At 46.2% G+C, this 13740-nt stretch overlaps 1 protein-coding gene and 2 gene segments (V, D, J or C); 2 read left to right on the forward strand and 1 right to left on the reverse strand.

The window, feature by feature from the left end:
• The window catches only part of Tedc1 (tubulin epsilon and delta complex 1), a 520546-nt gene that overhangs the window by 240042 nt on the left and 266764 nt on the right, over positions 1 to 13740 (reverse strand). The window lies entirely within an intron of this gene.
• LOC142835324 (Ig mu chain C region-like) overlaps positions 1 to 13740 on the forward strand; it is a 248437-nt gene that overhangs the window by 226852 nt on the left and 7845 nt on the right. The window contains 1 exon segment of the C gene segment in view: positions 8504 to 8555. Within this exon segment, the coding sequence occupies positions 8504 to 8555 (52 nt within the window).
• The window catches only part of LOC142835326 (Ig alpha chain C region-like), a 178569-nt gene continuing 173390 nt past the window's right edge, over positions 8562 to 13740 (forward strand). Inside the window, exon 1 of the C gene segment in view lies at positions 8562 to 8938.

A 13740-nucleotide genomic window follows, 5' to 3' on the forward strand; every position in this document is an offset into this window, starting at 1 on the left:
AACATGGGGATGTTCTATCGGGAACTCCCAAGGACCACCCACCTCCATCCAGGTCTAGTAAGGTGAGCATCCAAACTGCCTACGCTCCCACAAAGCCAGTACGTGCAGTAGGATCAAAAACCCATTGCCATTGTTCTTGAGTTCTCAGTAGTCCTCATTGTCCACTATGTTCAATGAGTCTGGTCTTATCCCAGGTTTTTTCAGACCCAGGCCGGCTGGCCTTGGTGAGTTCCCGATAGAACATCCCCATGTTCTCAGTGTGTGGGTGCACCCCTCGCGGTCCTGAGTTCCATGCTCGTACTCTCTCTCCTTCTGCTCCTGATTTGGACCTTGATATTTCTGTCCGGTGCTCCAAATTGGGTCTCTGTCTCTGTCTCCTTTCATCGCCTGATGGAGGTTAATATTCAGGAGGATGCCTATATGTTTTTCTTTGGGTTCTCCTTGTGCTGGCAAAACTGGATGTCAACCTGTAGAAGAATGAAAATAGATCCATATCTATCGCCATGCACAAAACTCAAGTCCAAATGGATCAAAGACCTCAATATTAGTCCGAACACACTGAACCTGATAGAAGAGAAAGTGGAAAGTACTCTACAACACATGGGCACAGGAGACCACTTCCTACGTATAACCCCAGCAGCACAGACACTAAGGGCATCATTGAATAAATGGGACCTCCTGAGACTGAAAAGCTTCTGTAAAGCAAAGGACACTGTCACTAAGATACAAAGGCAACCCACTGACTGGGAGAAGACCTTCACCAACCCCGCAACTGACAAAGGTCTGATCTCCAAAATATATAAAGAACTCAAGAAACTAGACGGTAAAAATCTAATCAACCCAATTATAAAATGGGGCACTGAGCTGAACAGAGAATTCTCAACAGAAGAAGTTCAAATGGCCAAAAGACTCTTTAGGTCATGCTCAACTTCCTTAGTGATCAGGGAAATGCAAATTAAGACAACTTAAAGATACCATCTTACAACTGTCAGAATGGCTAAAATAAAAAACACCAATGATAGCCTTTGCTGGAGAGGTTGTGGAGAAAGGGGTACACTCATCCATTGCTGGTGGGAATGCAAACTTGTGCAACCACTTTGGAAAGCAGTGTGGCAGTTTCTCAGGAAATTTGGGATCAACCTACCCCTGGGCCCAGCAATACCACTCTTGGGAATATACCCAAGAGGAGGCCTTATCATACAATAAAAGTATATGCTCTACTATGTTCTTAGCAGCATTGTTTGTAATAGCCAGAACCTGGAAACAACCTAGATGCCCTTCAATGAAAGAATGGATGAAGAAAGTATGGAATGTATACATATTAGAGTTCTACTCAGCAGTAAAAAACAAAGACTTCTTGAATTTTGCATACAAATGGATGGAAATAGAAAACACTATCCTGAGTGAGGTAAGCCAGACCCAAAAAGAGTAACATGGGATGTACTCACTCATATCTGGTTTCTAGCCATAAACAAAGGACATTGAGCCTATACTTAGTGATCCTAGAGAAGCTAAATAAGGAAAACCTGTGTCTTTTTATAGGTGAATTGAGTCCATTGTTATTATAAGATATTAATGACCAGTGCTTGTTAACTCCAGTTATTTTTTGGTGGTAGTGTTTGTGTGTTTCCCCTCTTTGGGTTATACTGATGAGGGGTTATCAGATATCTGTGCTATTGTGGGTGTAGTTAGCTTCCTTGGGTTGAGGTTTTCCTTCTATTACTTCCTGTAAGGCTGTTTGTGGATACGTATTCTTTAAATCTGTTTTTGTCATGGAATATCTTGTTTTCTCCATCGATGGTGAAAGAAAGCTTTGCTAGGTATAGTAGTCTAGGCTTGCATCCATGGTCACTTGGTGTTTGTAGCACATGTATCCAGGAACTTCTGGCTTTCATGGTTTCCATTGAGAAGTCAGGTGTAGTTCTGATTGATTTACCTATATGTTTCTTGACCTTTTTTCCTTTGCACCTCTTAATATTCTTTATTCTGTATGTTTTGTGTTTTGATTATTATATGGGTAGAGGATCGTATTTTGTTTTTTTGGGTTTTTTTTGGCTTTTTTTTTGATCCAGTCTATTTGGTGATCTATAAGCTTCTTGTACCTTCATAAGGATATCCTTCCTTAGGTTAGGAAAGTTTTCTTCTATAATTGTGTTAAATATATTTTTGTGTGCCTTTGAGCTGGAATTCTCCCTCTTCTACCCCTATTATTCTTAGGTTTGGTCTTTTCATGATGTCTAGATTTCCTGGATGTTTTGTGTTAAGAATTTGTTGGATTTAATGTTTTCTTTGACCAATGAGTCTATTTCCTCTATCGTATCTTCAGCACCTGAGATTCTTTCTTCTATCTCTTATAGTTCTGACTATCTCTGTAGTTCTGACTCATTTACCCAGATTTTCCATATCCAGAATTCCCTCGGTTTGTGTTTTATTACCTCTATTTCAATCTTCAAGTCTTGTAATGTTTCCTTCTCCTGTTTGATTGTTTTTTTTCTTTGTTTTCTTGGGTATCTTTGAGGGATTTATTAATTTCTTCCAACTTTTTGTTTGTCTTCTCTTCCATTTCTTTAACAGCGTTTTTCACTTCCTCTTTAAAGGTCTCTATAATTTTCATAAAGTTACGTTTAAAGTCATTTTCTTCTACTTCTTCTGGGTTAGGATGATCAAATCTTCCTGTTGTGTGCCCACTGGGTTCTGGTGTTACTCTGTTGCTTTTTAGGATGTTGGAGGAATTCTTGCATTGGCGCCTACCCATCTCTTCTTTCATATGAGCCTGACAGTGTCTTGGCATCTTGGTCCAATTCTTGCTGTGGCTGTCTGAGTACTTGAGAGTTTTTCTTGGTCTACCCTCTTTTAGGTCATCTCAGTTTTGGAGAAAGCTCACAGGTGATAAGGCAGGATTGGGGGCCAGGTGGGTTGGGGGATAGCCCAGCGACAGGAAAACTCCCTGTTAGCTGGCTAGAACAGACGAGGGAGTTGGGGAAAGGCCCCTGGGTTTTGTCCTTCTGGAGAGGTCCCAGAGAGTGGGGTATCCAGCTGTCCAGCCCTATGGCTGCTGACTCACCTCTTGGGTCACATCAGCACTAGAGCAAGATGTGTTCCCACTGTCAGGTTTGTAAGGCTGACCAGTGGGGTTGTTTTACTCTCTGATCTTCTAGCAAGCTTTATTTATTAAAATATAAATGAAATGCTACTACATTTCCCTTTTTGTCTAAAATTAAAAGGAAGCTATAACTAATACAAGAAAAACTATATACAATAAGTACAATAACTATATGCAATATATATGCAATAAATACATCAAAAATGTCTAGTCCATTGCATAAGCTGTAAGATAAAATAAACCCTTTTCTCATTATATTGCCTTTGGTCATAGTGTTTTATCACAGTAATAAGAACCTAAGACACACACTGTGTAAATGCCTATGCATCCTTATAAAAAAGAAGACATGATCTAATAATTATGTGCTCAATAACACTAGTATTCAAATACATTTTTCACATGTACAAACTTAAGGATTTTTTCCTTGAATCCAACTTCACTGGATAAGTTTTACATGAATATGCAATTATATTTATGAATTTGCTTGTATATTTGACACGTAAGACATATTTTATTGCTGTGTATAATACAGAATATTGACTGAAGATTATTCTGTTCCACCTAGATAGAAATCATAGGTTGACCAAAAACTTTTCAAGTTTTGATCTCTGGTAGCTTCCTTTTCACTCTTCATCTGTCAGTACACAACAGCAAACAGACAGACGCAGCAGCATGTAACACTCTGGAAAGCTGCAGTCTTCATGCAGGATTCAAGTATGAGGACTCTTATCTATAGCCAGTGTTATAACTTTCAGTCGGGGATTAGAGATCCTTGACCTTGAAGATGATGAACTCTTGTGTAAACCAATGGTCTACAGAATTTTATCAGCTTTGCCTTCTCTGCTTCCACTTCTCTTCTTCCAGCACTGCTGCTCTCAGACTGTTCAACTGTTGATTTCATTGTCAGTGGCTGCCTGCAGGACTAAAGATATCTGCCTCTGTTAAAAAAAAAAAAGGCTGAAGAATCCAAGGCACCAGAAGGCCATCCAGGACCGAGCACTGAGTGCAGCCAGAATCATGCATGTTCAAGCATCCCCTTCCACCTTTCTCAGTGGATGGGATATCCATGTAAGATCAAAGAGTAATCTGGATGGTGATTGGATTCAGGTGGGTGAGTACTGACCATGGACAGGTCCAAAGCCTTCACAGAGAGCAACTTCCAGGCTGTAAACCACAGGTTACCAGGGCTTTGTGCTAGGTTCTCTAGGATTGTGAATTATAGGCTGGTTTTTCTTTGCTTTATGTCTAAAAGCCACTTATGAGTGAGTGCATGTGGTAGTTTTCTTTCTGGATCTGGGTTACCTCACTCGATATGATGTTTTCTAGATCCATCCATTTGCCAGCAAATTTTAAGATATCATTGGTTTTTTTCTGCCATGTAGTACTCCATTGTGTAAATGTACCACATTTTCCTTATCCATTCTTTGGTCAAGGGGCATTTAGGTTGTTTCCAGGTTCTGGCTATGACAAATAATGCTGCTGTGAACATAGCTGAACACATGTCCTTATGGTATGATTGAGCATCCTTTGGATATATACCCAAAAGTGGTATTGATGGGTCCTGAGGTAGGTTGTTTTCTACTTTTCTGAGAAATCACCATACTGATATCCAAAGGGGCTGTACCAGGTTGCATATACACCAGCAATGCAGAAGTGTTCCCTTTACCCCACATTCTCTCTAACACAAGCTGTCATCAGTGTTTTTGATCTTGGACATTTTTACAGATGTAAGATGGAATCTCAGAGTTATCTAACCATCTTTCAAACCCATATCTCCACATCCCATAGGGGCACCCACAGCTCACCAACTGCTCTCAGCAGCTCTACAATGAACCTTCTCTGACTCATACGTAAGATGAATGTACAGAGTGACTTTTACACCTACCTGAATGTCTAGTCCTCAACAGAGCTCCAAGTCCCATTCAGAGTACTCAAGCCGAGAACTAGGTACTTGGGACAGAATGTGTTAAAGTGTGGAGTTGAATAAGCAAGGTAGGACAGGGTGAAACCTGTCAGAACAGAATCTGAAAGAATACGGTTAGGCAGGATAGGGTACCTGGAATAGGGTCCTAGAAGACTCCAGCCATGAGGCAGAGGCTGGGAGACCAACTCAACCCTAGCAAGTAGGCCCAGCTCTGGCCATCTCATTGTACAGATCCAGTTTCCTTACCTGGCTATTTCTAGGGCACTTGTCTACAACACTATAATGACTAATCCTGGTTATCAACTTGACACACTTGGAAGGATAAAAACCTCTATTAAGGAATTTCCTGCATCACATTAATCTAGGGGAATGTCTGTGGGCCTTTTCTTGACTGGTAACTAATGTAGGAAGGCCAAGCTCACTGTGGGTGGTACCATCCTTAGGCAGCTGGGCCTGGACCATATAAGAAATATAGCTGAGCAAGCCAGAGGCAGCAAGGCAAATAAGCAGCATTCCTCCATGATTTTTGTTTCATCTCTGCCTATGATTCTGTCCTGGCTTCCCTAAGTGATAGATTTTAAGTTATAAGATGAAATAAATCCTTTCTTCCCCAAGTTGCTTTTGGTTGTGATGTTTATCATAGCAACAGAGAAGCAAACAAGAACAACTATGTATTTTTCCTGGCACATGTCCCTAGTACGTAGAGCAGAAATCTTCAGACTTAGACCATGGATACTGTGGAAGAGGCACACAGAAAGCAGAAGTGTAGATAGGTGGATTTATTGTGTGGTGGTGATCCACACTAGCTCTGCACAGCTGAGAGGTGACAGAAAGGTCCAGAGCTTCCTCCTGGGATGTCATATCTTGTCACACTGCAGCCTACAAGGCATATTGTGCCACGGGAGGTGACTAAGACCCAAGCAGGCAATAGTCCTATTGTTTAGCTAGACCTCTGCAGTGAGTAGTAAAGAAAGCCTATGACTGCTCAAACTGTAGACTGGGAAGTCCTTAAATACATCTTCCACTCCCTTATCAGAAACTGAGGAACTCCAGCAGGAGCAGGTGTTCCCTGGAAGACCTGGGGCAGCCCTATGCCTCTCCTTTTAAGAGACCACCTAGATAGACTTGAGAGAAAAGAGATTCTGGGAAGTGATGGGGCTTGAGGGTCCAAGACCTAGAACTCCTCCACACAGCAGGACCCCAGCCAAGAGAGCAAGAAAGGCTGGCGCTCTACTGGCTCTCACTCTTGAGCGGGAAATCCTAGGCTATGGCCCACTCCCCCTCCAGCTCATCCCACCTTCCCATGTCACCAGGTCACCAAGTCAGACACCACCTTTCCTGTTCATCTACCCCACCTGTATCCCAGGTCCCCAGGCCACGGTCACCTCCCCTCCTGATCGTCCCGTACCATCTATGTCCCCAAGGTTCTTACTTACCAGAGTCTTATGCCTAGCTTGGAGCTACAAACCTCTATACTCCCTAGGCACCCACTGCTAACCTGTAGAGCCTAGCTCTGAACAAAGTCATATATGTAAAATAAAGACTCTTCCCTACCTTAGGATCTACACCACCCATTCCCCCCCGGGTCAGGAGAATACCACTGGCAAAGAACTTTATCTTAGAGCACTGAACTGCTCCCCTGTACCACCCAGAACAGCTAAGACCTCTTGCTGAGAACCAGAAGCTCTGGTGAAGACCAAGAGGGGACACATCCTCGCTGGGCGTGGGTGACACAGCACCAACAATGCTGCTCCTTCAGGACCATTGCCATGGCACGTTAGACTTTAATTTAGGTCACTTTCCTGTTGTACAAATCGGATCAGAAAGCAAAGGACAGCCTGAGTGCTTGACAGGCACCCAAGAGCACCTCAGAGGTATCCAGTCATGGATAAAGTACCTCTAGGGCTGCCCAGGGAGGGGCAGTGCCCCCCTCCACCATCACAGACCTTTCTCCATGGCTGATAAACAACTCAAATACAGGTGAGTGACAAATAGAGGTAGTCCCAGCTCACATCTGCTCCTGAACTTTAATAATTGTTTTGAGAAAAATCATTGCCCCCCACCTTACAGGAGAGATGACTGGCAGTTTGGGGGTTGGAATCTCCATACTCTGTGGCTAGTGTGAGGTTTGAGAGTCAAGGTCCCTGTGGTCTGTGGCTGGTACAAAGGTTTTGGCTGAGCAGAGAACCACAGTGCTAACTGGAACCACAGTGACTCATGGTTCAACAAAAACCTTCTGTTTGGAGTTTCCTAGGGGCAGCCTGGGAGCTTGAGAAAGCTGAGGGAGAAAAGAGTGGGTCTGAGAGGGAGGGTAAGGTTCTGGAGGGCAGGAGACAGTGCGGACGGAAAGAGAGCTACTGTGGACAGGTCCTGGGCTCCTAGGGCAGGAAAGCATGAGAAAACACAGGCAGCTGAAGGCGGCAGCACTCTGCCAAGGACTTGGGAGAGGATCCCAGGCCAGCGGTAGGCAGGTGAGATTTGCTAAGAATACAGGGTAGGCATGGCTTCCTCTCTCCTTTCTTTGCTCCTTCTCCTGTTTTCTTCTCTCTTTAAAGAGTCTCACTATGCTAGCTCACTCTAGCCTAAAAGATACCATCCTACAAGCATGCCCCGTTCAGCTGAGCTAAAGTGGAGGTCTCTCCAAACAGCTAAGTTTCTGGGGTTTGGAGCCCCCTAAGGACTCCAGGAGACTTTGGGCTGGGTTTTATTATGGCCCTAGATGTAGGGTTACCTCACTGTGTCTATGGTTACTTCGATGTCTGGGGTCAGGGGACCCTAGTCACCGTCTCCTCAGGTAAGTAACTCATCTGGGAACTGGGATTCCAAGTCAGGCTGTTGTGAAGGTTTTAGTTCAGGAGCAGAGGCAGAGCACAGGCTGTGTGGCTGGAACTTAGATGTCTGGGGTCAGGGGACCCTAGTCACCGTCTCCTCAGGTAAGTAACTCATCTGGGGACTGGGATTCCAAGTCAGGCTGTGGTGAAGGTTTTAGTACAGGAGCAGAGGCAGAGCAGAGGCTGTGTTACTTACTGGTACTTCGATGTCTGGGGTCAGGGAACCCTGGTCACCGTCTCCTCAGGTAAGCTCTCTGTTCACTCCCACCTTCTCTGGCTAAGTCTCTGGGGTCTCTAGATGATCTGTGTTAGTCCAGATTGGGGGTCAGGTTTTTGTTTGGGCAACCGTAGGGATCATGTCCCTGTGCAATGTTTTTGCTGTCTGGGGTCAGAGGACCCTAGTCACCCTCTCCTCGGGTAAGCTGGCTTTCTTTCTGCATCCTGCATTCTGAATCTGGGGAAGATATTCACAGATTTCCCCAAGTTGAGCCATCTGCAGATGTCTTTCTGTAAGGCTGGAGTCTTTGCTCCCAGGATAAGAGGCAGTCAGAGGCCTCAACCTGTGGGACAGTGGCAGTCATAGGAAATGTGGCTTGGGAGGAAGGATAGAGGTTTGTGTACACCCACTAGAGGGGCTTGTGACAGTGTGACTACTTTGATTACTGGGGCCAAGGAACCATGGTCACCGTCTCCTCAGGTGAGTCCTTCCAGCCCCTCTTTTCTACTCAACTCAGACAGATTTTGCTGCATTTGTGGGGGGAAATGAGTATATCTGAGTTTCAGGTCATGAAAACTAGGGACAACCTGGGAGTCAGGAAGGGTCTTCATGGGCCCTGGCTGACACAGGCAATCACCTTCAGCTCCCAGACTTTACAGCCAGGGGTCTATGGGGATCCCAGCCACTCTTGCCGCTAGAGTCCCCTTATCCCCACTATCCTTGTCCCTCACTGGGCTCCATCTGAGATGATATTGGGGCTGTTATCAAGAGCCGTTTATTGTCTGGGATCTTATCATGTTTGTCACAATGTGACAACTGGTTTGCTTACTGGGGCCAAGGGACTCTGGTCACTGTCTCTTCAGGTGAGTCCTACCTTTTCCCATTCTAAATGTACTTAGGGGGACTCTGAGCTATCCGGACCAAGACTCCCTATAAGTGGGTGCTGAGATTTAATCCCTTTGCCCCCAAATTGAGACAGACAGGTCTGGGTCAGGGCTCTCTCCCCACCGGTCTGTGGAAGTGTGAGGAAGGGTCTGCCAGAACTTGCAGTCTGGGCAGGCTTCCATCTAGGATTTATCAGACGCTGGTGTGAATTAGAGGCTGCCAGCTTCTGGTGCCAAGTCCAGAACCAGTGGTTATTTGGTTTCACAGAGGTGAGGCTGGAACATCGGTCACTTTGAAAACTAAAGAGAGGTCCAGGGACGTTTGCCCAGGCAAGGATTGGAGTAGGGGACAGTGACTTGAATGATTGATTTTTGTGGGGCACTGGGAGTCAACATAGTGCCTGAGTAGCCCGGGGGCCACTCTAGTCAGGCTCGGGGGGTTTTTGTGTGGTATGGATGGAAATCTCACCGTTGTGATTACTATGCTATGGGCTACTGGGGTCAAGGGACCCAAGTCACCGTCTCCTCAGGTAAGAATGGCCCTCTGGGCCTTCATTTTTAACCTTTGCCTATGAAGTTTTCTGAGCATTGCAGACTAGTCCTGGAGATTTATTCCTGAGGGAACATGGGTGGCTGGCTGGCAGAATGAAGCGGGGGACTCACTGCCTAGGGATCACAGAGCCTTTTGAATATTTCTAAACCTTTGAAAGACTATTAGGGAAGGACCTGTCTGATGGAGACCCTGGATGATGGGGTAGGGGACTTGAGAGTCTCATTTGTGTGAGATGCTGTAATGATCCATGGCTAGAAGAATAGTTTGAGATGTGGTAGGAGGCATTCAGTTTTTGGAATCACAGGGATGGCTGAGAAATGCGCTTCGGGACGGTGTCTGTGTGAACATTTGCGCATCGGCAAACTGCTCAGTGCAGGGAGAAGAGCCGAGCACTTTCCTTAGGCTTGTGAGGCATGTTCTGCACTTGACTGTTTAAAACTTTCTTTGTTGGAAAAAGAACTGTCTGAGTGAGTAAATCAAGCAAGGACGGCAGCTAGCCTTGGTCTTAGAGATTCACAGTGGGCTCATCTCAGGAAGGTAGCCGGGGAGCCTACAGAAGTCCAGCATTCCAAAGAAACACAAAAGTGTGCCTATGGAATATTAGAGGGTATCGTTTTTATCTTTAAAGTGGTTCCTGAGAAAAATAGCTAGAATACTATGACTTTATAATGTGAGAGATTTTTGAAGTATTCGTTTTTTTAAATGTCCAAGAATCAAAAATTCTAGTCACTCAATTTGAAGTAATGTTTGTCTGTAATTGGCATTGCCAAAAGTTCAGCAAAGGAAGGGGGGAATGAGGGTCTTTCATATCCTATTCAGAACTGACTTTTAATAATAATAAATTAAGTTTAAAATATTTTTAAATGAATTGAGCAAAGTTGAGTTGGAGTCAAGATGGCTGACGGGTCCAGGACACCTGCTGCAGCTCACAGGAAGCAGATCATGTGGCAAGGCTATTTTGGGAAGGAAAAACAAAGCCACTAGGTAAATTTCTAGCTGCGGTTTGAAGAAGTTTTGAAATGTTTTGCCCAGCCAGGCAGAACTGAAAGTCCAGACTGAGCAAAACAACACCTGGGTAATTTGCATTTCGAAAATAGGTTGGGAATTCAGCCGAAACTGGAAAGGCCCTCTTTCTTCTAACTTAGTAATCTTTCAGTTTTACCTTGTAAAGTTCTAGTTTTCACAAACTTAAATTTATCAGCTTCTAAGGTGTATTCATTTTCGAAGTTAGACTGAGTCAGAAACTGTGTAAGAAATTTCTAATGTATTTAGAAAATTTTTTGAAATTACTTAATTATTCTTCATATTATCATTATTGTTGATCTCAACTCAGTTCTTTTTCCAATACCCAAAGCACTTACAGTGGCTTTGTTCATGATTTTTTTAAGCTAGTTGGTTTTGCCTTTATGATTAAGAAAGACTTTGACTTTCTGGTAAAGATGGCTCCTTTGGCTCCCTAAGTCTTTTTCAAGACCTCTTCCTAAGTATTCATTTTAAGAGAAAGCATTTAAAAATGAATGCAGTTGGTGCCCGAGAGGACACTCGGTCAGATAGTGCAAAAGAAAGAAGGCATCTAAGTCAATCCACAACAGACATGGTCTCTTTGAACTCCTTCTGACCTGGCTTCTTGTTGAAGAACTGGCCAAAATTCTGAGACTGGGTTTCTGCTGGGCAGACCTGGACCTTGGGTCTCCCAGGACCACCCAGACCTGGGAATGTACAGTTTTTGTGGCTTCTGCCACTCATTCACCTGGCTGCCTATGGACCAGCCAGTCTCGATGGCCTTGAAGTACCAATTCCACTCAAAGACCCTGGACCTCCCCAAGACCAGGCATCCTAAACGGTAAGCCAGAGGCAGCCACCATTGTGGCTGCTGCTCTTAAAGCTTGTGTTTGATGACTGTTTCTGCTTGAGAGGGACTTAGTCTTCAGTCACTGCTTTAGGAGGAGAAAGAAACATTTGTGTGTCTTTTGAGTGCTATTGTCTGGGTCACTTACATTTAACTTTTCTTTTAAAAACCTGTAAAAGAAAAAGGTTATAGATTATGGGTCTCTGGTATTTTAAGGAAATCTTAGAGAAAGTTTATATGATCATCTGGAATTATTTCAGTTAAGTGTGTTACTTGGGTTACTAGTGCTGTCTCTGCCTCAGTTACACATGTGACTTTGAATTTTGGGTCAATACTGCCTTGTCTTAAGCCATAGATAAAATGGATGCCCAGGTGGTTGTTAATCATGGTTTTAATCTAGAAGGAACTTAAAGTGGAAGCTAATTGAGACCCAGTAAGAAAGTCCCAGGCTAATGCTAGGATTCTGGAGCAAAGGATGTTTTTAGTTTTTATAGAAAACATTACTACCTTCTTGATCTTCATCTCAAGATGGTCTAATGAATTTGAAGTTGCCGGTAAACATACTTCATGGTTGTTAAAGAATGGTATCAAAGAACAGTGCTTTGAAGCTAAGGTCAGTGTGAAAGGACAGGGATCAGAGTGTGGATACTCAGAATGAAGGCTGGACAGAAATGAGAACGACAGGTTGGCTGGGCTAAATCTCCTGGTCTTCAGGATCCCAGCCACAGTAAAGAGCTGTACAGAGAAGGCTGAACTAACAAAGCTGACTGAGCAGAATTCCATGAACAAGGTTGAGAGCCTGGTAAGCAAGGCTCTAGCAAACAAAGCTGGGCTGAGACAGATGACCTGAACCGGAAAAGGCTCAGCTTCTCTGAGCTCTTCTAAGATGTACCAAGCTGAGGTAATCATTCTGGGGCAAGCAAGCAAAGCTGGACTGGATGAGCTGGAGTGAGGTAGACTGCGCTGAGTTCAGATGAGCCGGGCTAGCTTAACTGAGATGAGTCAAACTGCATTAAGTGTGACTTAGCTGAGCTGGGGTGAGCTGATCTGATCTGGGGGTGAGCCGAGCTGAGCTGGGGTGAGCCGAGTTGAGCTGGGGTGAGCTGATCTGAGCTGGGGTGAGCCGAGCTGAGCTGGGGTGAGCTGAGCTGAGCTGGGGTGAGCTGATCTGATCTGGGGGTGAGCCGAGCTGAGCTGGGGTGAGCTGAGCTGGGGTGAGCTGAGCTGGGGTGAGCTGGGGTGAGCTGAGCTGAGCTGGGGTGAGCTGAGCTGAGCTGGGATGAGCTGGGGTGAGCCGAGCTGAGCTGGGGTGAGCTGATCTGAGCTGGGGTGAGCCGAGCTGAGCTGGGGTGAGCCGAGCTGAGCTGGGGTGAGCTGATCTGAGCTGGGGTGAGCCGAGCTGAGCTGGGGTGAGCTGAGCTGAGCTGGGGTGAGCTGATCTGATCTGGGGGTGAGCCGAGCTGAGCTGGGGTGAGCTGAGCTGGGGTGAGCTGGGGTGAGCTGAGCTGAGCTGGGGTGAGGTGGGGTGAGCTGAGCTGAGCTGGGGTGAGCCGAGCTGAGCTGGGGTGAGCTGAGCTGAGCTGGGGTGAGCCGAGTTGAGCTGGGGTGAGCTGAGCTGAGCTGGGGTGAGCTGAGCTGAGCTGAGCTGGGGTGAGCTGAGCTGAGCTGGGGTGAGCTGAGCTGGGATGAGCTGGGGTGAGCTGAGCCGAGCTGAGCTGGGGTGAGCCGAGCTGAGCTGGGGTGAGCTGAGCTGAGCTGGGATGAGCTGGGGTGAGCTGAGCTGAGCTGAGCTGGGGTGAGCTGAGCTGAGCTGGGGTGAGCTGAGCTGAGCTGAGCTGGGGTGAGCTGAGCTGAGCTGGGGTGAGCTGAACTGAGCTGGGATGAGCTGAGCTGAGCTGGGGTGAGCCGAGCTGAGCTGGGGTGAGCCGAGCTGAGCTGGGGTGAGCCGAGCTGAGCTGGGGTGAGCCGAGCTGAGCTGGGGTGAGCTGAGCTGAGCTGGGCTGAGCTGAGCTGAGCTGGGGTGATCTGAGCTGAGCTGGGATGAGCTGGGGTGAGCTGAGCTGAGCTGGGGTGAGCTGAGCTGAGCTGGGGTGATCTGAGCTGAGCTGAGCTGGGGTGAGCTGAACTGAGCTGGGGTGAGCTGGGGTGAGCTGAGCTGGGATGAGCTGGGGTGAGCTGAGCTGGGATGAGCTGGGGTGAGCTGAGCTGAGCTGGGGTGAGCTGAGCTGAGCTGGGGTGAGCTGAGCTGGGGTGAGCTGGGGTGAGCTGAGCTGAGCTGGGGTGATCTGAGCTGAGCTGAGCTGAGCTGGGGTGAGCTGAGCTGAGCTGAGCTGGGGTGAGCTGAACTGAGCTGGGGTGAGCTGGGCTGAGCTGAGCTGG

The sequence above is a fragment of the Microtus pennsylvanicus genome, chromosome 14, assembly GCF_037038515.1.
Source record: "Microtus pennsylvanicus isolate mMicPen1 chromosome 14, mMicPen1.hap1, whole genome shotgun sequence".
Lineage (NCBI taxonomy): Eukaryota > Metazoa > Chordata > Mammalia > Rodentia > Cricetidae > Microtus > Microtus pennsylvanicus.